The sequence below is a fragment of the Lissotriton vulgaris genome, chromosome 4_1 (genome assembly GCF_964263255.1).
Source record: "Lissotriton vulgaris chromosome 4_1, aLisVul1.2, whole genome shotgun sequence".
Lineage (NCBI taxonomy): Eukaryota > Metazoa > Chordata > Amphibia > Caudata > Salamandridae > Lissotriton > Lissotriton vulgaris.
In genome coordinates, this window is record NC_141691.1 from 1,583,162,545 (window position 1) to 1,583,189,839 (window position 27,295).

General features: G+C 42.1%; 1 protein-coding gene across 4 annotated transcripts in view; it reads left to right on the forward strand.

The window, feature by feature from the left end:
- The window catches only part of TRIM55 (tripartite motif containing 55), a 490,854-nt gene that overhangs the window by 449,995 nt on the left and 13,564 nt on the right, over positions 1 to 27,295 (forward strand). Inside the window, exon 10 of one of the 4 annotated variants that reach the window (XM_086965812.1) lies at positions 2,893 to 3,471. The exons of 2 other annotated variants lie outside the window; for them this stretch is intronic. In XM_086965812.1, coding sequence (XP_086821938.1) covers positions 2,893 to 2,916 — 24 coding nt within the window. In that variant the 3' untranslated portion in view covers positions 2,917 to 3,471. Of the gene's footprint in view, positions 1 to 2,892; positions 3,472 to 27,295 lie in introns of those variants that run through there. One more of the 4 variants, XM_086965811.1, reaches the window with a different exon arrangement.

Sequence of the window (27,295 nt, forward strand, 5' to 3'; positions counted from 1 at the left end):
TACTCTTTTTATGTAATCTAACACAATGTCCAGCACTCTGCAAGTGTATGAAAATGATCTATTTCTTTATCGCATAGTAGCTAATGAAACAATAATTATGGAAAAACACCATATAATTACAACATTTCAATCATTCCATCCAAGTAAGTTAGGAGTCTTCAATAGTTGAGTAGTCAGGTCTTTTATTCTGTTCAAAATGCTATCTTCATAAAAGCAATGTTGTAGCCAGTGCCTACGCGTTTCGTCCAAACGGACTTCTTCAGGGCAGGTTAGTCACTGTTTTTTTGTCTAGTCTGATGCTTCATCTAAGGAGTTTGTCTGTAAATTTCTTTCTCAGCGTGGTTGTGCAAGCATTAAGGCAAATATCTTATAAACAGTAAGTATGTTTTCTTAGTTGAGGGTCCCGTAACTCAAAGAGATATTTTCATGCTTTCTTTGATGAAGTAATTTTGCTGAGCCGGAGCGTCATGGCATCATAACCGCATTCGTTTAGGTAAACGAATGCGGTTATGATGCCATGATGCTTCGATTCTACAGTTTACAACAATAAGTTGGACCTACAACGCTCCGGCTCAGCAAAATTACTTCATCAAAGAAAGCATGAAAATATCTCTTTGAGTTACGGGACCCTCAACTAAGAAAACATACTTACTGTTTATAAGATATTTGCCTTAATGCTTGCACAACCACGCTGAGAAAGAAATTTACAGACAAACTCCTTAGATGAAGCATCAGACTAGACAAAAAAACAGTGACTAACCTGCCCTGAAGAAGTCCGTTTGGACGAAACGCGTAGGCACTGGCTACAACATTGCTTTTATGAAGATAGCATTTTGAACAGAATAAAAGACCTGACTACTCAACTATTGAAGACTCCTAACTTACTTGGATGGAATGATTGAAATGTTGTAATTATATGGTGTTTTTCCATAATTATTGTTTCATTAGCTACTATGCGATAAAGAAATAGATCATTTCCATACACTTGCAGAGTGCTGGACATTGTGTTAGATTGTGTTGTTTGAGACTTCTTAGTCTCAGGGAGACCTAGGGGTCTGGATCTCCTGTCCTTAGCACCTAAAATTCTCAGATACTCGAGTGACACTAGTGGATAGGTGCAATTTCACATAGCCTCAAACCCCTGTGCTTGGTGTGTATTGTACTTACTCTTTTTATGTGAAATTACTGAAAATGTACAATCATGCCCGTTCGCATAGTTATGAGTAATTTGGAACAAAAATACTGCTGCAGGAGCACAGAAACAACAAACCTAGGGAGCGCAGACGGCTGCTGGCTTCTGCTGTTTATGTTCTGTTGCATACAGCTCTACTTTCTTAACTCAGCATATCAGGATATCAGCAACAGCCGGCGATAAATATCGCTAAGCGCACTTAGCGCGAGGATAATTATCACCGGCTATCGCTGGATTTATCGCTGAGATAGCGCGCTATCAGCTTTGCTTATCTCAAAAGCGATAAAAATTCCAGAGTTCGCTGAAAATTGTAGGATTATAGCTGGTAATCCAGCGATAATCGCACAAGGAACGGCGATAGCTTGATGATAGGGCAGGGCAGACTAAGCCATAATATCCACCTTCCATTGGATATTATGGCTAAGTCAGGTTATAAGCAGGCGTAAAGAAACCTGCATTAAGCGTGGTTAGCGCTACTTTTATGATCGCTAAACTGGTTAGCGATTACTTCGATAATTGAAGATATGTCGGTTAGTGACATTCTCCACGTTAGTTTGGCAGGGTACGCCCACTTTGCATCTCATTGGCGATGTAAAGATGGGCGTTAGGGAAACCAGCTCTGAGGCATGGCGTGTTAGTGTGTCCATGCTGATACTGCGATAAAATTATCGCCGCTTTTCGCCTGAAAATGGACGCTAAAGCAGGGATAACTTTATTGCGGGCCTTGATGATATGCCTCTATATTCTTAGTGCACACTGCATCCTCTGGTCCATTTTTGTACATGAGGGTGCATTTTTGCTCTAATAGCACTAAATGCTGAGTTTCGCTCCTTGAGTAATTCTGAATAATCACACATATGCTACACTAGAGCAAGTTACGCAAGTCACGCCAAACCCTATTTTGCAGTGCTTAATCAGTAAAATGGGAGTTTTATATATTTAGCACTTCTCTATTTTCTCCATGTGTCAAAAAAGTTTCACTAATATGGTATAAAGCAAAATCGGGTTGCTACATTCTCTTTTAGGAAACAAGCAGAAATGGTACTAAGGCATATGTGCTTCCTTGTTGCACCAGTCAAAAGTTTATGTTAGATGGTTTTTAAACTGAGGACATTATGACCTTGAAAACACAAGAAGGGAGTACAGGGCATGTATTTGGTTGTAGGGGAACCAATTGGAGTTGAACAAAAACAAGAATATTTTGTTGAGGCATCTCTGGGAGTTTAATCCATCAACCACCACAGTAACAGTGACAGATAATAAGCATTGCTTTCCTGTTTGAGCTTCAGCAGCTCAATTATCAATGAAAGATGCTTGCAAAAAGCCAAATCAATTCACACTCCTTTGTAGGGATATCAGCTCCCATGTGGTAAGGAAAGGAAGTGTAAGGGGCACGGGTGTTGAACCCATCCAAGGGCTTCTGGACCCTAGAGACCTTTCGCATAAATTCCAAGCTCTTTACTACAAAGGATGCGTATGAAGAGCTTCTAGCAGTGATGCTGACCCAGCTGACACCACTGGGAATTAAACATGTTCAGGCTTTCGCAACAAGCTCAAAATAATTGGAGGTAATTGTGATCTCCTAGCCGTCACTCCTTTGACCCATGAGGACACTGAGGATCAATGATAGAGAACATAGGATGTGTTTATACAAATAAGCCTATTTTAATACATTTTATTTCATTTTTTCCACACTACAGAATCCTTGTGAGATGTCGCCTTAATCCTCTCGTCATAGACAGCGCCTTAAGATCATCAGGGGTTGACCTACAATGCGTCTTTGAAGGTTTAAGTGACAAGGCAACCAACAGAACAGTAAAATGTGCCACCTTATCACCTGAGAATCGACACATGCAAGTCAATGGCATTGCTATACCGAATTAACATTCAGAATTAACAGGAATGAAACAACCATCCACCTCAACACATTATCAAACTGTAGTCCCGTCCCACCAAGTGGCGACGCCATATCCCTTCTTAAGTGTTTATTGCAGAATCAAAACCAACCTGTACTTTATAAATTGTTAAAGTAGACCACTCCCCCCCTGGCCCGGGATAGAATTCATGGTTTTACCCTGTCCTTTCCTCTAATGAACTTCCGTTCATGCTCCATTGTGTCTGATTGTCTGGACATGCCCCTTTGTCCTTCAGCGTTCGGCAAAATCTGTCTCTAGGCCATGTAGATTTCGGTATTATTCACGCATAATAAATTAATATCGTCATTTGTCCTAAAGTTGGTCTACCTTACTTTATTGCATCCTCTATATACCCAGCTGCGGTCCGTGCAGGTAACAGCGGTGTGGCTACGTGGGGGGGAGGGGGGTGTTATTTCGATGGACGATGCAGAGGCAAAAATACATAAATAATTAATTTATTAATTTTCACTCTGCATTGTCCCTCTAAATCCCCCCCCCCCCCCCCCCCCAATCCGGCCCACCGCCTCACCGGTGTTACCTGTACGGACCGCGGCTGTATAAACCTAAGAAAAGTATCAGGTGTAAACAATTTTCAACTTTAACTTAAACAAGATAACTTGGCTGTAAGATAATTTGTCATGCGAAAGATAAGACCAATAATACATTTCATTAACAGAATGCAAAACGGATGACATATGTCATATCTTATACAGTTTGAAAATATATTTCACAACATCATACATCATTGACTAATGATAGCAAGGGCACACCGCTTGCCTGATTTAACTTTAGCCTCATAACTTCGGTGCACACCATTTTTCAAAGGAGGAGTTATATAAAATGCTCCATAGACAGCAAGAAAATGCTAACTTCTCTGCACTTTGATCACACTTGGGCCCATCGGGGAACTGGGGACACTGATATCAGAGAGAGACACCCATAACTAAGCCTAATAACAGTCCTGCCCAGAATAAAGACACCACAAAGTGAGCATGTCTAGGGTAGATCATGAAGGTAAAGGCCACCATCAGGTCAACCACCACTTCAAGACAGCCTGAAGTCCACATCAGGGCCATGTTGGATCCATTTTTACTGGATATTAGGTGCCCAAATCTTGTCTATTATCTTTGTTTTGTTGCATTCTTTTCCACAGGGTGTATAGGTAACTGACAGGAATGTACTCTGCTGTGCAGGCAAGCTAAGGGGGCAGGAGGCAAAGGAGTTTGACTCAGGGGTTGCCAGGAGTTTATAAGCTATCCTGCATGCCCTGCCTCGTTCCTTCCCCTGGGTGTGCCCCAAACCGGACTCCATCTCGTCCCTTCCCCAGACCAAACATGCTCATCGTCGGCGTTGAATATTGCCTGCCTCTCCTTAGTAAGAGTTGCAGGCTCCATTCTGTCCTCCATTTACCCTCTTTCACTCTCTTATTTTATCCTCTCTCTCCCTCCTTCATACCTTCTCTTATTTGTCTCACTTCATCTATCATTCTATCTCTTGCTCTCTCTCTTTCCTTAATGTATCGCCTTACCTTGGAGTATATCTATTTTCCTCTTACTGTAACATGCTTTCTCTGCATCTATTTCTGTGTGGCTCTTCCTCCATCTGATTATCTTCCTCTCTTTCTCCCTCTCGTCTTCTATTCTCCTTTCATTCATTTTCATTCTCTCCCACACGTACAAATATGTGCACTCTCTCTGTTTCTCCAACTCATTAATTTGCTTTCCATTATCTCTTCCCCTCTTTGTCATGTAGGTTTGTCTCTCAGTATCTCTTTCTCTGTCTCTCTATGTCTCTCTATGACCTGCTATGTAGTCCTCTTTTCCCCTTTCTCTTGCTGTCTTTATCTTCTATTGCTCTCCTTGCTCTTTTTCATGTTGCCTTTCTCTTGCTTGCTATCTCTCTCAAGCTCTCACTCTCTTTGATCTCTCTCACAACCACACAATATTTGTTACCTTCTCCCTGTCGCTCGCCCTCTCTCCGCCCTCTCTCTTCTATTTTCCTCTGTCTTACTTGCTTTCCAAATCACTTGCATGCTCTTTCCCTATTTCTTAGACGATTAGATCATTTTCTCTTAACCGCTCTCACACTGTTTCTCATACACACTTAGGGCCCCATTAGGATGGCGAGCAGATCGCCCCTCTCCGGGCCAGCGGTAGTCACTGCCGGCCCGGCGGGGTGATCTGCCCACCATCCTTGCAGAAATGAACCCGCACCATATTACAATGGCTGGGGGGTCCGTGGCGGACGGAAAGACCATCTGCCGCTTTTCCGCCCGGTCGACATGTCGACCAGGTAGAAAAGGGTTCAATATGGTGGGGGTGTCTGAAAGACATCGCAAGCCATATTAGAATGTTCCTTTGGAAATGCCTTTCCGTGGCAGCATTGCCGTCACGAAAAAGCATGCAGAGTCTGCTTGGGGGGCCCGTTGCGGGCCCCCAGGGTCTCCGTGGGGGTGGGGGGTGCACATGGGCATTTCAATGTACAACGTGGCAGGCACCGCACGGTGCCTGTCACGTTGTGCATTGAAAAGCACAACATGCATTTTTGGCATTGCGGCGGGCGGTGCTTTGTGCACCGCCTGTCGCAATGTTAAAAATGTGGGATGCGCCCGCCAGTGTGGCAGGCACATCCTAATGAGATGTATGAGACCACCGCACACTTAGCGGGCAGTCCCGTTTCCCACTGGTATGGCGGGCGGACAAAGTTCCCCGCCATACTAATGTGCCACTTTGTTCTGTCTTTTCACTTGCTATTTGCCCCTCTCTTGCCATTTCCCTCATCTTCTTTCTCTCACTCCTCTCCCTTTCTCTGTGCCCCACTTGTTGTCTCTGTTTATCTCTCCAGCTTGCTATTCATCCATCTTTAACCCTCTTTTTCTAGTCTCACTTTCTCAATCCCTCTCTCCTCCGTCTCTCTCTCTGTCTGTCTGTCTCTATGTCCCCTTCTCTCCCTAGCTTTTATTCACACTTTCACTCCCTCTGTAACTCATGGGTACTCACAAAAATGTTCCCGGGGGCCAAAAGGTGTGTTGTGTGATGTGACCAAAGGCTGCATTGATGCCAGTGGGTGCGGTCAGGCTGGGTGGTGTGGGGAGCATTGGTGGTAAGGTGGATGTAGGGGAAGCAAAGCATATACATCTAGCTTCTGAATTGCACAATGTGAAAACCAGAAAAGGTGGGATTAATCATGGCTTCCCCACTTCACCAAACTGTGTGATCCTAGGCAATAGTTTTAGTTCACTTTCCCATCTTTTTCTTCATTATTACATATAAAGGGACTTCCAAATACATGACTTCAGGATGCACGATGTGCAAAACCTTCTCCTGAGTTTGATTTAATAAGTAATAATGTTTTACTTGTAGGAACCCAGGTCACCTAAAGAGTGCACATAACAACTAACTTGCCTCTTTAGTTCACTATTGGCATTGTTGTCAAGGTGGGGGGGAGAATTAATGTTTCTAAATTCATGTTTAAAAATGTTCACTTTATAATAATACTTCTCAATACCCTGATATTGTCTGTTGTACTGAAGTGAAAAGGTCCTGCATGTTAATTAAATACACTTTTGAATCTTGAATAGATTTTATCATATTTTTATACTTCTGCTGCAAGATGGCTTTAAAACTGAAGGTGCTCCTAAAGTTAAGTGGTGCAGGGCTCAATAGTTGCTTCCTTTCTTTAACACCCCTTAACGTTTAAATAAATGTTTGCCTGTTTATTTAACATCATCCTTATTGTTAGCATATTTCTAGTAAGCAGCAGTCGGGTGATGCTGTACACCAGTGGGCCGCATGTAAAGGTCAGGAGGGCCGCATGCGGCCCCCGGGCCATACTTTGAGTATCGGTGCTGTAACTGTTTCCTTCTGAATTTTCCATATCCCTCTGGCCTGCTATCTTGCTGTCTTGTAGGTATAAGTAAGTTCTAGATGTTGGCCAGCACTGGATATCACCCTCATTCAAACAAAGAGAAAAGAAGCAGCAGCTTTATGCCACCTCGCTACCTTTCCTAGCTGCTCGTCTTTAAACTGTGCCTGGAGTAACTCACAGTAGAACATCCCGGTCCATCAGAACAATGCCGGACATCGGCCATTTAGGCAACTTGTCAATTACTCAACCCCAGTCTCTCTTGCTCTCTCGCGCACACAGACACACACACACACATATAAGACAGCTCTTCACAGAATGCAGTTTTTAGCCCTGCCAAGGGTATACTCCATGAGTAAGTACATCAATAAATATAAATGTTTTGTTCCTCATACAATACATTACCACTTTCCCCTCTCTACATCATAACTAGAATTTGTAGATCCATTACCAAAGTCCACACCATATGCACGCTCTAAACCAAAGCAGTGTTTCCCAACTTTACAAACTTCCTCATCAACTTCAGGTTGGCCATCACCCTGGGCACTAAATCAGTGATGGCAATATTCTTGACGGTGTGGATGAGACAGACCAGTGGGTCTAGGTTGCAGCATTGATTTTAAGTTTACACTATAAGATTATGCTTGACCGCATCTTCCTCTGCCAACTAATTAACAACAGGTATTAATTTACTACATTTAGTTCCCTCTCCTTGTGACTCCCATCAGATCTTGTATAGATCTTCATGAGCGTCCCTGTCCGTGGTAGTCTTCAAAATCTATCTGCACCTTCTCCTGCTGGCCACCAGGACACCATGACGTGTCTGTCACTCGTGGTGACTCACAAATCTACCTGCAAATCACCCACAGGTTCAATCAACAGCGGGCCCGAGGAACCCTACAGCCTGGCATGCAACCATGATAGCTTTGAGAGCCCTGGGACTGAATAATTCCACATGAGAACTTCTTTCAGTACTTATGCACTACCAATATCCCAGCTACCAAGCACCTTCAGACATCTTAGGTTATTCAAATACTCCCAGCACCAAGAGCAAAATCATGAGCGGCATTAAACACCCTGATCATATAAACAGTACATCCCAAAACTGTCTTGTTTTACTCTAAAATAATAATCTTTTCATAGGCTCAAAAGAATTTTCAGAAGACCACCTAATTTTTAATAAATAGCTAATGATCCAGTATCAAGTAACCTGAAATCGTGTAGCCAGACTGAATGTTTGGGACTTCATCGGTCTAACACAGAAGTCACTTCACTAGCTGGGTAAATGCTGATAAACATCTCAACAACCATTGAAACCACCCCTTCTCCTTATTTAAGAAAACCCTGGTCATATCCTCTGAGCAAGGTTCAGCTTTAAAAGATGTTGAAGGACTTGGCTAAACTCACAATGCCCCTGTGCCTGCTTCTTCAAGTAAACTCATACACTGAAGTGATTCGATTTGGAGAACCGCTTTATCAAAGCCTTTTTTGTCTCTTACTTTTGGGTGGTTTATGCAAGCAGGGAGACAAAGGAGAAAAGAATTGGTAGGCAGAGAGGAGGAAAACGAGTGGGGTGAGAATGGAGAGGAAACGGGTGACTGGTGGATTGATGATCAGTCACTGAGAGAAGAGCTGGAGAGAAGATGAAAGGACCACTTGGAAGGGGAGAGATCAGGAGATATTACCACTCATGGAGAGCAAAGTAAGAGAGAGAGAGAGAGAGAGAGAGAGAGAGTACTGGAGTGGAGACCAGGAACAGAATAGAGTTGGAGAGATGTGAAGAAACAGACAAATATTAGAAAGGAAATGGGGACGGTAAATATATATGAGCAAGCATCAGAGGAAGAGCACTAGTATGTAGATATAAAGAAAAAATGATAACTCTCACAATATTAGAATATGTTAGAGTCATCTCAATAATACATCACTGGAAATAACTGAACTGAATGAAAAGACATATAAAACGGGAGTCAGAAGACAGTCCGAGAGAGCTGAAAGCCATGGGACAGAGTCAGAGAGAAAGAGTGGAGAATATTGGTGGAAAATGGTAATCTCATAGGCTCTGCTAGAGCACACCTAAAATAAAACAGGGCCTAGCACCTCATTTAAAAGTTAAATGAGGTGCATCTAGGTGCTGATCAAGCTAGCGCAATATATGCAGCCTGACCATCTTTTTGACAAACCATGTTAGGAATGTATCCACCTGTTAAAGCACTAATTGTTTCCTTTTAACGATAGGTAGTGATAGTAATACAGCATCCGGATGACTGTATTTTTAATGAGTGTGCAAAGACTGCTGACTTCATTCTGTGTGATATAATGAAATGTGGGATTTATGTAGAGACATTAATGACCAGAAGACCTGTATTTTTACTTCACAACTTCTGTACTTTTTAAACGCTGTTTGTTTGGAAGCAAAGGCTATTTGCTGGTAAAAAATAAAATCAATATTTCTGTGGTCTGGTTGATTGATAAAATACGAATCGAAAATTAAATCAGATGTGATATGAAGACTTTTCGTCCATTTTTCATGGGTTTCTGATGTAGTGGGCTTTTGGAATATGCTGCTAATATAGAGTGGGAAAAGAGTTCAGTAATCTGCTTACATAAAATGCCTCCGCTTCACAGCTACACAAACATTTTTGGACATTACTGGATGTGTGACTGTAATACCGCACGCTGCCTGGTAATGTTTGTAAATGACTCCAGTTGCCTTTAGCTGCTGGAAGGTAAATGCAGAAATGCAGAAATGATTTGTGGTAAAAATGTTACCACTGGTCATGCCCCAATGTTCCTGGCCTCACTCTACATACACCAGAAATGCATGTCGGGAATGGTGTCTCCAGAATAGTCATTTCTACTCTATGAAGGAGTTATTCTAAATCGAGGCTTAGGGCTACATGCATCATTGTAAATTGTGGTCGCAAAGGGGCAGATTCGCAGAATTTGCCCCTTTGAGACCGCTAATTTTGCACTTGGGATGCATCATTCCAAATTCTAAAATCACTGTTTAAGTAATCACTAAAATTGTGATCACTGAAATTGCGATTGCATTTAGGGAAATGCAAATTGGGATTCCCTAAATCCAATGCAACAATCAAAACGAATTGCGATTTCGTAATTAAGAAACGTAAATTACCATCAATTCACAGTTGATGTTAATTTGTGAGAACTTTGAAAAATGCTTAAAAGTGCATTTTTCTAAGTTCTATGTTGCACACATACATGTTCTTGGGCCATGTGTGTGCAACATGTGTTGAAATTGCAATTTCAGGGGTGCATCAGGGTGTCCTTTTGGCACCCCTGCATCCTTGAAATTGCATGCGCAATTTGCGAGTAGCTATTTAGGGCCATATGTATGAAGCGTTTTTTTTGTCGCAAACGCTGCGAATCGGAAATTCGCAGCGTTTGCGACAAGAAAAACGTGAAATGCGATGTATGAAATTATCACATTGCAAATGTTAAGGAATCGCAAATGTTGCGATTCCTTAACATTGCACAAGCATTTAGGAAATCGCAAAATGCGATTTCCTAAATGATATGTATGAAATATTTAAAAATTGCGATTTTGGAATAAGATGTCGCAAATTACCACCAACTTGTAGTTGGTGGTAAATTGCGAATTCTTTTAAAAAAGCATTTTTTTTAAAAACAAAAGGTGCCATGTGACGCTCATACATGCCCTTTGGGCATGTATGTGCGCCATATGCGCACACATGTCATTTTCAGGGGTGCAGCAGGGTGTTCTTGAGACACCCCTGCACCCTGGAAAATTCGCTGAATTTGCGATTAGCAAATTGCTAATCGCAATTTTGCCTTTCATTTCTATGGGCCAAGAGGCCCTTAGAAATGAATGGGATGTATTCCTTATTTGCGAATTCGCAACTTGCGAATTCGCAAATAAGGAATTATTGGAAATCGCTAAAAAATAGCGATTATTTACATACATACCGTTTTGCGATTTCCAAATAGCGATTCCTTAAAATTCGCTATTTGGAATTCGCAAAACAATAGTATGATACATATGGCCCTTAGTACTAGCCAATTGCGCGTGCAATTCCAATTGATTCCTATAGGCCTCTAGGCCCATAGGAAGGAATGGGAAGCAATTCCTTATTTGCGAATCGCAATTTGCGAGTCGCAAATAAGGAATGTTTAGTAATTTTACATTTTTTTGCGATACCTACATGCATAAGCATTTGTGATTTCTACATTGCGATTTCTTTAAAATCGCAGTTTAGGAATCGCAAATGCACAGTTTGATGCATGTGGCCCAGACTCTTACAAATTCTGCACAATTTACTAGCACTGTTTGTTGTTGTTGTCAAGTATTGCTGCTCATTCGGTTCTGTTTTAACAAATGCAAAACAGAGCTGCCAGCCTCGTCACTACTTAGTATTGAAGCTGCTGCTTCCTGTCGGATCTCAGAAAGTCTTCTAGGCAGGTTACAAAGTTTTCCATTCTTCCCGCTCTCTGCGCGGATATTTTTGGCAGTTTGGACCTACTTCTAGGCGACTGCACAGTAGCGCCTGCGTTCTGTGGCTGGCACAAGCATTAGCACACACCCCTGGGTTTACACAGACACCAGAAGCAGTCTTTATGTGTCTTTTTAAGTAGGGAACGAGCATGAGCCATAACAAAGCAGCACTCTGCAAATGTGTTTTTTATGTACAGACCTCATATAGCTAAACACACCTTAAAAATAATACAACGCAGAATAAACACTCCTTAAATATAATACAAGTCAGAAATGTGCCTACCAATGTCTACGCAGCCACGCCTGCATGGAGAGAGGAGAGGCAAGTCTACATTGGTCCTCTCATCCAACGCTGGCCCTGGGGTTGCCTGAGGTGGTGGCAACAGTGCCAACCTTCTTTAAAACAAGCGCCAACATTCAAAACCAATAATGTTCCTCATCTCGGGATAGTCCATTGTAAATGCTGCAACTCTCCTGAAAGGAGTCAGATATTAAAACATAGAGACATAAAAGTCATAAAGCCATTTATTTTTATAGTATTTTATTGGGTGTTTATAAAGCAGCAACCAGGTCACGGTGGGAACCGAGGACAGTACAAAGTATCAAAATACATGAGCAACACATGAAAATAAAGAGAAATGAAGGTGCACTTACATTGAGACCCAAGAAAAAAAAATGCGACAAAATATACAATAAATCAGAAACAAAATATAACAGTTTAGGAAGATAGTAGAGCAAAATGGTACAATCTAGGTTGGTATGAAGATGAATAGGTAGGTAGGTGTTGAGAGCTTTTCTCAATTGCACCAAACGATGGTACAAGTTTGAGGTATAAAGTGAGTTTCTTTGCCAGAGATTCAGTCCATTGTGCAGAGAAAGACAGTTGGCCTTTGCTTTCTTGTGTGTTTTATAGATTTTCGGCCTAGCCAGGAGTGTGTTTCTAATAATGCATGTACCACCAATCACTTCGAAGTTAGAGGCAAAGTTGTCATGCTTTCTCAAGGGCAGATTACACAAAAGACTTTGATGTAGATACTAGCAGAGAGATGGGTCCAATCCATTTTTTCAGGGTTAGGCAAATAAGTTCTTGCAAATTTTTCTTCATATCTGCAAAATTTTGCAAAATTCATAAATTTTTCATTATAAGAATTTTTTAAAATGTTGAAAATTTCATGGTTGCGAAATTTCGCAGAAATGTTTGTCCGTTGGAAACTGGTTTAAGCAGAAAATGTTTTGCTACACATTTTCTTCTCTAACTGGTCTAGTCTCCAGATTGTCTTCCTGGTGACTTTTGAAAGCGAGATATACCTGTGTGTTCAATTGTCAGTGAGATACTGGCAAGAGGATGCCATTAAACACCATGCTCGTGACAGAACCATTCCGGCATGAGTCACGGTTGGGCTGTGCTGATGACAGAATGGTTCCGTCACGACCACGCCTGCAATTGGAACGTCCAGCACAGGGCTGGAATTCCTGCCGCACCAAGCGGTTAAATTTTGTGTATGTTTTTGTGAAATTTTTACAGAAAGAAATTCAGGGATTGTGCACACCTGTCGGTGAAATTCTCAAATTTTGTAAGTGTTTTTATTGGTGATTTGTCTTGTCATAGCATGAAGAACAGGTGTAATCTGTATGAAAAGGTTATAGCAAAGAAAGGCTTTGTTTTATGCGGTAAAATGGAATCATGTTTGAGTTTTTTCTTGAGATGGTCATTGTAGAACTGAAAGAAATCAATGAGAAATGTGGGGATTTAGCAGAGGATGAAAGATGCAGGAAGAAACTATCTAAATTTATATTGCTGGGCCTCTCCCATGTATGAGGGGCTTTAGGACTCCTCTGTTTATGAGGATAAACTGAGTCTATGTTGGGTTGAGTTTAAGATACATCTAAGTATGAATGACAATTAGTCAGGTTTGAAGTTTAAGGATGTTTTTATTCAACATTATTTTAAGGTATAGTTGAATTCCAACAGCCTATTGGATAAATAGTAATATCTTTTTCACTGATTATTAGTACCATTGGGTCCAAGTACAAGTTAATCACCAGAGTGAGAATAAATCGCAGTGGAATTGGTGGAAATAGGGGCAATACCATGTACGCAAATGAGTTTTTCACAAGACGGGTATGAGACAAACCAATTTAGGGCTGTGTTTGTGGTTCCCAATCATGAATGGTGACTTGGCGGTCGACAATACCAAAAGATGCTGACAGGTCCACAGGCACCAAGAGATGTGGTTCAACAGCATCAGTAATTGATAGAATGAAACAACATCTGGATGATGGGAGTCTCTGCACTGCAGCCGGGATGAACTCCAGATTAGCAGGGTTAGAATAGGTTGTAAAGAACAATGACTATTAGCTACACTCCTTTTGGGCATTTTCCCGTGAGTGCAATGATAGGCATGTGATGGGGTGACAATTGCTGAGTTCATCTTGATTGATGCTCAGTTTTTGAGAAAGGGTTGAATTTGATTAGTTGTTACAGAACAGAACAGTTGAAGGTATCTGTGAGAAGAGAGGTCTCAATTATGTTCAAAGTGGATAACAATGTGTACTGTGTACTAAAGTTGTGCATTACATATTGGAAAAGCAGAAATATCTAATGTCCTGCAGCCTTTAACGCAGAGCATTATCTTAGCTCGTCTTGGCTTAAGAATCTCTTATTTTCTATAGTTGTAAGTATACTAAAGTGAAATCCAACTCAGAAACACAAATAACCAAGCCAGGAGGAGAACGGAAGTATGTTACCTTAGAAGATAGACAGCCTGCATAACTACAACTGCATGATGGGGTTGTCAAAGGTCTGGGATGTACGTTCCTCTTAGTTCTTGGCTGATCAGGAAAAAACAATAGTTCTTCCTATCAAAAGATTTTTAATATGTGAGATGGTGTCCCCAAGCATAGTTTGTGATATTGAGCCTGTCTCATTTAATGAGAAGATAGCCCTGCCACTCAAAGCACTACCTTTCACGTGGCTACTCACATACACAGCACTGGGCAGCGTTTGTGGGCTATCCATTCAGAAAAAGAAGGAGGCAGAATTGGCACCAACGTTACAACACCGAGGCAACTTAATTGCCATGAAGATAGACCTTAAGTGATTCTAAACAGATGGGTCAATCTGGTGATATCATGTCATTGACATGCTTTGAACTATCAAGGTGCCTTCTGATTGATGTTTTGTTGTTTCGTCATCTAGCTGGTACTAAAATAGAAAGTGAACTCCAGGGATGCTGAATAATGCAGGTGCAACTTAATCAAGATAGTTAGAGATGATCAAGCAGAGAGGCATTGTTGGATCATCAGATTATCTCATGGGAGTGCTTGAAACTCAACTCAGAAAAGACATCCTCATCCTTGGCACCACCCCCTCCGCATGGAACGACTCATGGTGGCCCTCTGCCCTTGGATATCCCCCAACCCGATGGACAGTGCACAAACCCCCTGCATCATACTAGACTCTTTGCTCACAATGAGCTGCCAGATCAATGCCATCTACTCAACCTACTTCGAAAGACTTTCAGATGGATCCCAACCGAAACCAGAAAAACTGTCATGCACTCACTCATCAGCAGTAGACTGGATTACGGCCATGTTCTTTACATCGGAATCAACAAGAAACTCCTTTGCAAACTCCAGACTGTTCAGAACGCCGCAGCCAGACTGATCCTCGACATCTCCCGTCACAGCCACATACCCAACACCTCCTCGATCTCTACTGGCTTCCTGTCGAAAGAAGAATTACCTTCAAACTCCTCACCCATGCATACAAGTCCTTTCACAACACCAGTCATGCATACCTGAACAGCCGCCTCTCCTTTCACGCACCCAAACAATACCTCCGATCAGCCCAGATGTCGCTGGCCAACATTCCAGGAGGAAAGTCCTTCTCATACCTCGCAGCCAAAGATTTGAACACCCTCCCACTCCACATCTGGCAATCTCCCACTCTGTCCCAGTTCAGGAAGGACCTCTAGACCCATTTTTTTGGATGACCCCAGCACCCAAGTGAGCCACCCTCCTTCCCTTCCAGTGCCTTGAGACCCTCATGGGTGAGTAGCTGCACTTTAGCAACCCTAATTGATTGGAGTAGCAGAACTCTGCAACATACAACTAAACTTTTAATCACATAGATTTTACAGGAGGAGAAAAGGAGCAAATTCAAGAGTAGACAAAGGATATTTATTGGCAACGATAATTTGATATTCCTTTGTTCCATGATTGCTTCATACTATCCCTTATTTAATCAGTAGAGCTAAATGTATTTCCATTTGCTTGTTGAAATTACTCTCCGGGTTGAGAGATAAGATTTGGGCATTGGAAAAAAGGAAGCAAAAGGAATATGCCAAAATCCTCTAAAGACTTACATTCATTAGGGTTGGCTTTTTTTCAACTCGAATTCAGGGCTACCAAACCTTCACTTGCGCTGAACTGTAAAGTACCCATTTAAACCAGGCGGTGCACATATGAGCAACACCTATTGCTATTTCTTTGTTTCGTTCAATTGTGATAAGTGATGTAGACCATTCATTGAATTAGTTTTCTCATACACTCAAGAGAAAGCAACTGCACTTATTTATTTATTTCCTGTGTTGTAGAGTCATGTGTATACTGATTGGAGTAGGTCTGGTAAAGCACTGCAGTCACAGCCACCTGCCAAAGAAAACCTGGAATCTTATGTGAATTCTGTTTTTGTATGCTCACCAAAATACTGCAGATAGTTGTGAGGTCTCTGATGACTGTTTCCAGGACAGTAGCGTAGACTTTAACTGCACTAAAAACCCGGACTATTTGAACATAGATCATCCCTGATTCTTCACAATTGTTGCTGCATGTGTTGTGATGGTCTCTGGGGGATTATGGTGTTAATGTTTGCCATGGACTAACCTGACAAACATGGTTAATGCTCAATTTATTCAAGCCGTGACCAGTTCTGAAAATGGCATAATGTTGTAATGAGGTCACCGGAACCTCTCTCGTAGAGAAGCGAGAGTTTATTTGAACATCCAACTCTCAAAAGTGGTGCTCCATCCACCAGTCAGAGATCAACTGCCAGTGTATGGAACATCAACATATGTCACAATAACCACAGAATGTCAACACAAATGACATTCCATTCTTAATGTTACATCCAAGAGATCACAACCTATTCCCCTCCTTCAATACAAGCTAGAAATAATAACAACACATCACGATTACTCACTGCAGAAGACCATTCCAAGTCACTAAGCGCTCCATCACTCCATTGGACAACATGCCCCACACTTGCAACTGCTCCTTCCTTTTCACTCTTAATCACACCTTCCTCAGCCATGCTCTTCCAATCCAATGGCCTATGAGACAAGCAATCCACTTAGACATTTCTCCACCAGGGTATATAGTCCGTAGGGAAGTTGTGTTTCTGATAGTGCTAGATGAATCTGGCAAGCCTTGCTGAACCCTTTTCTGCTCCACCTGGAGATAAGATTTTCACCAGAGGCTTGCTACACATATGTTCTAAAATACCCTACCACCCAGGCTGCAGCCAGTGCCTCCCTATCAATTACAGAGTAATAACGCTTAGTCACAGTTAGAGAGCATGAGGCAAAAGCAAAAGGGGTGTCCCAGGAGCCGTAAATTGGTGATAGCACTGCCCCAATGTCAGTTACACTCACAACCCCGGTAACAATCGGTTTCCTTTTCATGTCATATAGAATCAGGATCCCAGATTACAGACCTCTTCTTTAATATTTTCAAAACTCTGTTGTTGATCCTTACCCCACAAAACATTTAACCCCATTCTCATAAGCACTTTCAAGCATTCAGTTTTGCTTGCAGAATTCCTGACAAATTTAGAATAAGTATTTAATTAGCCCAATAAAATATTGCAGTTGGTCTTTATCTTCTGGGTTGGGTGCCAACTTTATAGCTGCAAGCAAATCCTACGTTGGTTTGACCCCCTCAGCTGGTAGTGTGTCCCAAATACTCAACCTCGTTTACCAAACATAGACACTTCTCTTTCTGAAGTGTCAAACCAGAGTCAGATAGTCTATTCAATTTCTTTTTCAACACAATCTTGTGACTTCCGACACTATCACCAATCATCAGTATATCATCTTGGAAAAATATGACATTGTTCAAACCCCTGAACACCTCACTCATCATTCTCTGGAAGACACTGGCCATGGATAAAAAATAAAAATGGCATCCTGGTAAATGACTTCCATAGGTATGAATGCTGTCAAGAACTTGGAACAGTTGTGAAGATAAATTTGGTGATAGGCATGCCTGATATCTAATTTTGAAAATAACTTTCCTCCTTTAAGCAACAATATGAGCTAATTATGTTTGTCAGAGGAAAATTGTCAATATCAATGTTCCGAATAATACTCCTCAAGTCCACACAGGCCCTCAATTTCCCATCAGCTTTCTTCGTTATGACTACTGGAGAAACCCAAGCCGATGTTTCAGTGAGATCAATCACCCCATTCTTCGACCTATTATTTAACATTTTCTTAACTTCTTCTCTCACCAAAGTGGGCACCCTTCTAAACTTATGCTGTACAGGTGGGGCTCCCTGTTTCAACTTTATCTCATGTACATACACTTTCAACTCCCCCATCTCTTCTCTGAACACATTTTTGGCTCCCTCCAGAATGTCATCAAGTGTTGTGTCCTCACCACCATCACCTGAGTGGTGCAGTGTAGATTCATGATAGTATGCAGATCATACTAATGAAACCAACCTAAGATAGGTGGTCCTGACTCTGATATACACACCTTACCTTTTATGTGTCTGTCTCTAACAATGATATCTGTGTACATGCACTCTATGATAGCTATTTGTTCTACTTGATACCCGCCCAGATTGAGATCCTCCAGACGTAATCATACTTATGGCCATTCAGACAAAAACATACTCTTAGGTAAAATGGTATTAAATGAGTCAGAGTCTACCATTACTTCCACCTTCGTGTTCCAAATGGTAAGCTCCGGTTTTTGTCTGTTCATTATTCCCACACTACCTTCAGCTCCCCCTTATGCACAAAAATCCCTCTGAACTTGCACCTTCAACTACAAAGTGTATATCTGCATTGCATTCCTTTCTGATGGCAAAGTAATTCATTGCATCTGATGCATGATAATTGCTGCCACATCTGTTGCATACCTTGCTAGAGGATTTATTGTTATAAACCTCCTTATCTACTTTCACACCCCATCTAGAGGTGGTTGCCACCACTTCTTCCACTCCATCTATAGCTGTCACCTAATTTCCACCTGTAGCATCCCTTCGTTCCATCTCTTGCATGCAATACTACGATACCTCTGCTACTTTGGCTATTTCAAACGCGGCTTTCTAAAATGGATCCTTGGCAGCCCATAATTTCTCCTGCATCTTTCTGCTCATGCATTGCACAATGAGTTGATCTCTTATTATTTCATCTGTCATTGTACCAAAAAATTACATTTGACTGACAATTTCCGGATCTTAGTTACAAAGTCATCCACTAATTCATCAGTTCTCTGTGGCTGTGTGTACATCTTGTATCTCCTCGTAACTGCATTAGCACCTTATGCAAATCTCAGCTCTATTCTCTATCTCGCTGTACAGTAAACATCTTCTATTGGTTGTCCTCATGGTTCACAGTTGGAGGTATTTAAAAACATGCTGACCTTCCTTCCCCAAGTGCTCAAGAGAATAGCTTTTTACTGACTGGACCGAAAATCCTGTCAAACAAGTGCCTCCAGTTAATTATCAAACATGTCCACCAACTCCTCCCTCTCTGTGGGTGGCACTCCTGGTTGTGCCAAAAAGAATGATTGGGGTGTTATAGAATAGTCTTCCGTTATTTGATGTTAGAGTTTATAGAAGAGCAGCTTTCCAATGCTCAATAGCTTGATGATAGTTAGATGAGGGCTCTTCCTGTAATCCTCATGAAGAGACGTGTCCAAAAGCTTGCAATTGGACAACACGAGGGGCTTTACTCTCAACCTTGGGAAGAGACGTGTCTAATTACACCAGATAATCCCTTGATTTCTCATGGGGTTGACAATTGGCATGGCGTGCATGGGGGCCATGAGGAGTCAGCACTCTTCCGTTGTGGAGCCACTATCGACTATAAAATAATATGACTCACTGTAAATAAATGCAATAGTTACTCACAGAGAATGCACAGAGCCTGGAATCAATCATAAAGACCCACGGCCTGCTCGCAGTGGAGCACGTACGAGTTAAGATTCCACAACAGGCATTATTTAACGTGACTGTTCAAGATGCTGGCTAGTAGGACAGTACCATACACATGGTGAAATTAATTTAAATGAGGGTGTATACATGTAAAAAAATAAATAACTTTCAGCACCCCCAATATTAGTCATGGAATGTCCCTTCACCTAACTGGTATCCGAGACTCGCAGGATAAACAGATTTCTAGCATCCACGTGTTGAGAGTGAAGCCAGCAGTTCTCCTCATCGACCTGGCAGCCCCTCATCACAAATATGTTTTAAAGAGGTCACCAGAAGCTCTCTTGTAGAAAAGACAGAGTTTATTTGAATATTCATCTCTCAAACTTGGTGCTCTCTGCAGCAGTCAGTGATCAATTGCCGGTGTTTGTAACATCCACGTACAACACAATAGCCACAGAATGTCAACCCTAATGAAATTCCGATCGTAAAGTTACATTCAAGAGGAGATCACAACACATAACATACTCACTTTGTTTAGAAAGAACACAGAAGTCCCTGAGTGCACATGACACAACAACCACATGGGAGCACTGTAAATTGATGGATGCTAGATGGCGGACCGACTGTGTTTTCTATAATGACCGCTTCCTTCTGATCACACTCAGGTCTCTCTACAAAAGAGACATAGGCACACACTAACACACTGTCAACTTCACTGTAAACATTCATGATGTGTAATCGGCTTAATGTTCCTGTTGAATGTGTTAAATCTGTTGTAGAAGTGGACAGTCCAAATCCTAGTTGAAATGCAGTGATTGCCAATCACATGGCCCAAGTGGGTAGCAATTGCCCTAGGAGCAGGACTTACACATTCCCAAAATAGCTGATATGACTGTTTTAGCTCTGGAACCTTTCAGGTGCCAGAGGACACAGAAGCTTGGGCATCTTTAAAACCTTTGATCCATGTTCGTTGGCATCTGAGTGATCCCCATCCTCAAGCTCATGCCAATATGTGCCATAATGTCCAGGGCCACACCTTTTCCTGAATGTCTGGCAATAAAAGGAGGTAGCATCCCTGCACAACACCTGTGTGTACAGTAAACTTCTTCAAGGTAGAAAACCAGAAATACACAGAAAAAATGTACATGAGCACATGTTTAGTGATCTGCAGTCTTTTTGACTAGGTTTGCGCCATACAAATACCACATACATACCTACTTACATATAGGAGCAGTGCAAGAACTCATGGGATATCCTAGTCATACTATCGCACGGATTCTGTTGCTGGATTGTTTTGTTCCTCCCCCTGTTTTTTGAGGGGGATATGAAAAGATGGCCTAACCTTAACATAACTCATGGGGATCCTGCTTAGAATCAGTACAGGAGAGGTCCTCAGTGTTATGGTGCCAGTCAATTTCTGAATGTGCTTCATGTTATCTAATTAAACAACAGGGGGTGGTGATGGACAGAGTTTCTGAATTAAGCAGAATACTCTCACCCAGTCAAGAGATCAGGGCTTAATCCAACACCGTTTTTTATCTCACTGCACCATCCCAGCTCAGAACCTGGCTATATGCAAATTAGTCTGTCCCTGGCCCAGTGCATCATGGGAACAGGGCAAACCAAACTACCAAGCCAATTCTTTCACTGTGAAGGAAACAAGCTTCCGGGGACCGGTTTCTGGCATTTCAGCCGTCTTCGGCCCGGCTTGCTTGAATCCTGATGGTGCAATGAGCAAGGGACTTACGTCTGAGTATACCCTTCCACGCTTATGGTGGACAAAATAATTAAACAACAGGGGGTGGTGATGGACAGAGTTTCTGAATTAAGCAGAATACTCTCACCCAGTCAAGAAATCAGGGCTTAATCCAACACCGTTTTTTAGCTCACTGCACCATCCCAGCTCAGAGCCTGGCTATATGCAAATTAGTCTGTCCCTGGCCCAGTGCATCATGGGAACAGGGCAAACCAAACTACCAAGCCAATTCTTTCACTGGGAAGGAAACAAGCTTCCGGGGACCGGTTTCTGGCATTTCAGCCATCTTTGGCCCGGCTTGCTTGAATCCTGAAGGTGCAATGAGCAAGGGACTCACGTCTGAGTATACCCTTCCACGCTTATGGTGGACAAAATAATTAAACAACAGGGGGTGGTGATGGACAGAGTTTCTGAATTAAGCAGAATACTCTCACCCAGTCAAGAGATCAGGGCTTAATCCAACACCGTTTTTAATCTCACTGCACCATCCCAGCTCAGAACCTGGCTATATGCAAACTAGTCTGTCCCTGGCCCAGTGCATCATGGGAACAGGGCAAACCAAACTACCAAGCCAATTCTTTCACTGGGAAGGAAACAAGCTTCCGAGGACCGGTTTCTGGCATTTCAGCCGTCTTCGGCCCGGCTTGCTTGAATCCTGATGGTGCAATGAGCAAGGGACTCACGTCTGAGTATACCCTTCCACGCTTATGGTGGACAAAATAATTAAACAACAGGGGGTGGTGATGGACAGAGTTTCTGAATTAAGCAGAATACTCTCACCCAGTCAAGAGATCAGGGCTTAATCCAACACCGTTTTTTAGCTCACTGCACCATCCCAGCTCAGAACCTGGCTATATGCAAACTAGTCTGTCCCTGGCCCAGTGCATCATGGGAACAGGGCAAACCAAACTACCAAGCCAATTCTTTCACTGGGAATAAAACAAGCTTCCGGGGACCGGTTTCTGGCATTTCAGCCGTCTTCGGCCTGGCTTGCTTGAATCCTGATGGTGCAATGAGCAAGGGACTCACGTCTGAGTATACCCTTCCACGCTTATGGTGGACAAAATAATTAAACAACAGGGGGTGGTGATGGACAGAGTTTCTGAATTAAGCAGAATACTCTCACCCAGTCAAGAGATCAGGGCTTAATCCAACACCGTTTTTTAGCTCACTGCACCATCCCAGCTCAGAACCTGGCTATATGCAAATTAGTCTGTCCCTGGCCCAGTGCATCATGGGAACAGGGCAAACCAAACTACAGAGCCAATTCTTTCACTGGGAAGGAAACAAGCTTCCGGGGACCGGTTTCTGGCATTTCAGCCGTCTTCGGCCTGGCTTGCTTGAATCCTGATGGTGCAATGAGCAAGGGACTTTCGTCTGAGTATACCCTTCCACGCTTATGGTGGACAAAATAATTAAACAACAGGGGGTGGTGATGGACAAAGTTTCTGAATTAAGCAGAATACTCTCACCCAGTCAAGAGATCAGGGCTTAATCCAACACCGTTTTTAGCTCATTGCACCATCCCAGCTCAGAACCTGGCTATATGCAAATTAGTCTGTCCCTGGCCCAGTGCATCATGGAAACAGGGCAAACCAAACTACCAAGCCAATTCTTTCACTGGGAAGGAAACAAGATTCCGGGGACCGGTTTCTGGCATTTCAGCCGTCTTCGGCCCGGCTTGCTTGAATCCTGATGGTGCAATGAGCAAGGGACTCACGTCTGAGTATACCCTTCCACGCTTATGGTGGACAAAATAATTAAACAACAGGGGGTGGTGATGGACAGAGTTTCTGAATTAAGCAGAATACTCTCACCCAGTCAAGAGATCAGGGCTTATTCAACACCATTTTTTAGCTCACTGCACCATCCCAGCTCAGAACCTGGCTATATGCAAATTAGTCTGTCCCTGGCTCAGTGCATCATGGTAACAGGGCAAACCAAACTACCAAGCCAATTCTTTTACTGGGAAGGAAACAAGCTTCCGGGGACCGGTTTCTGGCATTTCAGCCGTCTTCGGCCCGGCTTGCTTGAATCCTGAAGGTGCAATGAGCAAGGGACTCACGTCTGAGTATACCCTTCCACGCTCATGGTGGACAAAATAATTAAACAACAGGGGGTTGTGATGGACAGAGTTTCTGAATTAAGCAGAATACTCTCACCCAGTCAAGAGATCAGGGCTTAATCCAACACCGTTTTTTAGCTCACTGCACCATGTTTTCTAAGCATGCAGAGCTAGAGTCCACTAGCCAACACCTAAGTCTTGAACAGTCCCATCCATCTCCACCACCTCAGTGGTAAGCTTGGGAGGCGAACCTTTTTGCACTTTGCACTCCATGGAACTCACGGAGTTCTGAAAAACTCCGCTCTGCAGAGTTGAGGTTTTTCCTTGCTCGCCAACAGTAAGTTGACGAGCCCAAACAAGGAAAATCCAAAGCTAGACCACTTCTCACCGAGATTTTTCAATGTGGGTGGTCGGGAAAGGTCGCTAACGCTCATGTTAGAACCCTTCCATTCATGTTCAGGAATCTGCTCCTCGAATAGAACTTCTACTCGAGTGGCAGAAAGAAGCAGCGCCCTCTTGCGCTGAGGCTGATGCTGTTCGATCTGATTTTACAGTGTGCGTCAAATACCCAGTACTAAAAATCAGTGCAAATGGCATGAGGTAACTCACTCTGCTGCTAGTGGAACTCCACGCAGCTTGGCGGAGTATTTTTGTCACTTCGCGGAGTTCCGCATAGCGGTACTCCGCAAGCTCCACCCAGGCCTACTCAGTAGTTTGGTTCCAGAATGTGAAAAGCGTATTCTATACAATCGAGTCAAGTGGTAGTCTACTGGTCATCAACTAGTTGGCAGAAGGACACTCAGGCCCAGATTCACTGTCCGTCAAGCAAGAGAGTGTTGTGTGAAAAGTTGCAGTGTTGCTTTGAGTGAATAGCAGAAAATAGCCTGCCAATCATCATCATATGCAGTGGTTGTGCTAAACCTAACTGTTCTGCATGACACTAAGCATCATGTTGTTGTCCAAGGGCAAGTCAACAGTGTCTATTTTAGGATTTGTACTGGAGAAGCATCCTCCAGTACAAATTCCTAGATTAAAACAATAGCAGAGGGTTCAGACATTTGAAATGTGTGCTTTAGGGTAAAGCACACATGTAACATGTAGGAATGTCAGGCGATATACCATTTGATCTCTTGCTTGCGCCTGCAGATTTTGGGCAAATGCAAATTTAGTATAATCCTTGGGATCCTCTGATTCACCCTATAAAACAAAGTCTCCCATTTTCCTATTAGAGGTAACTTGTGCCACATCTCGTTACGTGTGATAAAGAAATGACGTAGCCACTCAGCTGTAATAATGCATCACAGTTGAGTACTGAATTCACAGTGCCTACAGCCAGATCCAACTGCTAGTGTGAAACTCAGGTCTCAGATCTTATTATAGACACAATTTAAACATGGAAAATTGAATTGGCTTTTTTTTGTCTGCGTTCAGCAGAGAGGAGATATTTATGGCACAATGTTTGTGTTTTTCCCATGCTACTGGTCATTACAGAAAAGGCATGTTTCAATGCAGCATTTTTCATCTGACTTCCATGAAACTGGTTCTAATATTTTTTGCCAGAACCACTAAATGCTTTTCTGCTGTGTTAAACTTCATAGTGGAAGTTCTGCTTATATTCTTCTTGTCTGCAATGTACACGAAAGAGCACAACACGAACGATGTAAGCAATTTGTGGGAAGGGTGATGTTGTGACCATGTATTATAAGGAATAAAATCCCCTCTGCTGTACATTAGAAGAATAGTGCATGCCATGTCAGAGTTCTATGACTTTATAAAGGGACTCGGCCATTGGCCTTGTTCCTCTATATGGTCATGGAACTCCTCTCTGATTTGCAGCATCCTCATAATGTACATCAAGGGGTACTTTATTCCATATATATTTGTCTTTCTGCCAAAACGCACAGTTTTTTGTGTTGGCCCATCCCCCATTCATACATTAACAGGGGGTGGAATTAAAGGGGTTTTAGCACAGCACAATCGTCAATTTTAAGTGTAAAACTGCTTGGCACATGATAGCTGATCTGATGCTGCTGCTTGTGACACTTGTTGTCATGACAACCCAAACCTTTGCTAAATCTAAGCCCACCGGTCATGGCTGAACTGTAAATGAGAGGTGGACAGTGGCCTTTTTGGCCTGTTTAAGAGAGTCTTCTCATCTATACAAGTGTGTGCTATGGACTGACCACATCTAAAATGCTACCTCCTGGGTCCGAGGAATGCATTATGACCACTCAAACTAGGCTCCAGCCTAGGTTTCATTGGTTGAAGCTAGACTGATACCGCTGGGTAACTAAGGTACTTCTCTTCTATCAAAGCCACAAGAGTATATTCATCCAATATCTATAGAAATCTTCAAAGATACCTCAGTCAGGGAAGGAGGAGATAAAAAGAAGCATCTTCCACAAATATCTATATATTTTGAGCAAACCACACACTTCTGGAATTCTGGAAATCACTGTAACTTTCTTGAAAAAGAGCAGAAATTCTCTTTTTCTTAGTTTACAGATGTCTGTAGCTTCTGAAAAAGGTTGACTCCGCTTTCCAGATCCCAAAGCCTAGCACTTTGCTTTAGTTCTACAGCATGTATGATCTTGGATATGCATTGACTATGGTGCACTCTCCATCTAGGTAGAAGCTGTAAAAGCTTTTGTCAAGCATGACATTTGCACTGTTTGTTTTGGACACTTTCAAGATTTTGATCAAATGCTTTACTCAATATGGCAATTACTAAAATTCTATTTAATTGATGTACAACATCCCTTACATTTATATTGTGAAAGGCCCATTTCTTTAATTTGTCAGAACCCAAGCATTAAGCTAGACCAAACAATGATTGAGCTTTTTGATTTCCCCAGAATTTGCTTTTGGTATTATCTGGTATGTGATATATGAAGTCATTTATACTGCTAGAATTTTGTGTTAACATATCAGTTTCCTATAGGAAAGGCTCCAAGATATATACGCATTCTTAAGCTTGCCTAGAGTTAACATTGGAATGAAAATCTAGGAAAGGTATTTGCTTATGCGCTTCTCATTTCACAAATGAGAACTGCTTGGAAGTGGGAATAAGAGCATTGCCCAGACTAACATTTGATACAAAAGATAAATATGATAATGTACTGGACACCTCTTAAAAAGGTCTGGATCAATTTAAGCTGCAATAGATTTTACTCACAGGGCAAAAAAACTCCAGTGGGCTATGTTCACTTATTTTTTGATTGTCCTGTCATCGGAACATAGAAAAAAGCTTCTTTCTTAATGTTTAAATTTAATATATGTTTATTTTGATTTCGAAAAGTCTTTAAAAAATGTGTTTATCAGACATCAATAACATTAAAAAAAGACAGAACTCTATAAATGATTCCAGTTTATACTGGTCAGAGGAATTCTTGAATTAGAAATGTTATGGTATTTTGTAACATACTTTTTCTAATCCCAAGTCCACATCTAATGAAAGTTGTTATTTAGCTCTCTAAGACTTACTTTGAGATAACATTTAGTTAATCCCTTAATGGCTATAAATGTTGCTTTATATAAAAGAAAGATCAGACAGTCTATTCTAAAAATGCATAATGTATAGAACTATGTGAACTATGCTCGGCGAGGGCTACCCATGAGTTTATGCTGGAGTCCTCAGGACAATAAAGGAAATGAAAAAGAAAACCCAACAAATGTCCTGTATAGAAGTCCTTTCCAAAAGGCTAGTTCCTCATCAAACCCTACCATGAACACCCTTTGCTCTGTCGAAAGCTGTGCGCAGGCAGAGGGTTTACCACAAGAGTACCTACAACAGTGTACAGCAGGGGGTTGATCATCTGCAGGGGAGGTCCGAAGAGAATGCACAGCAGGGGGGAAGGG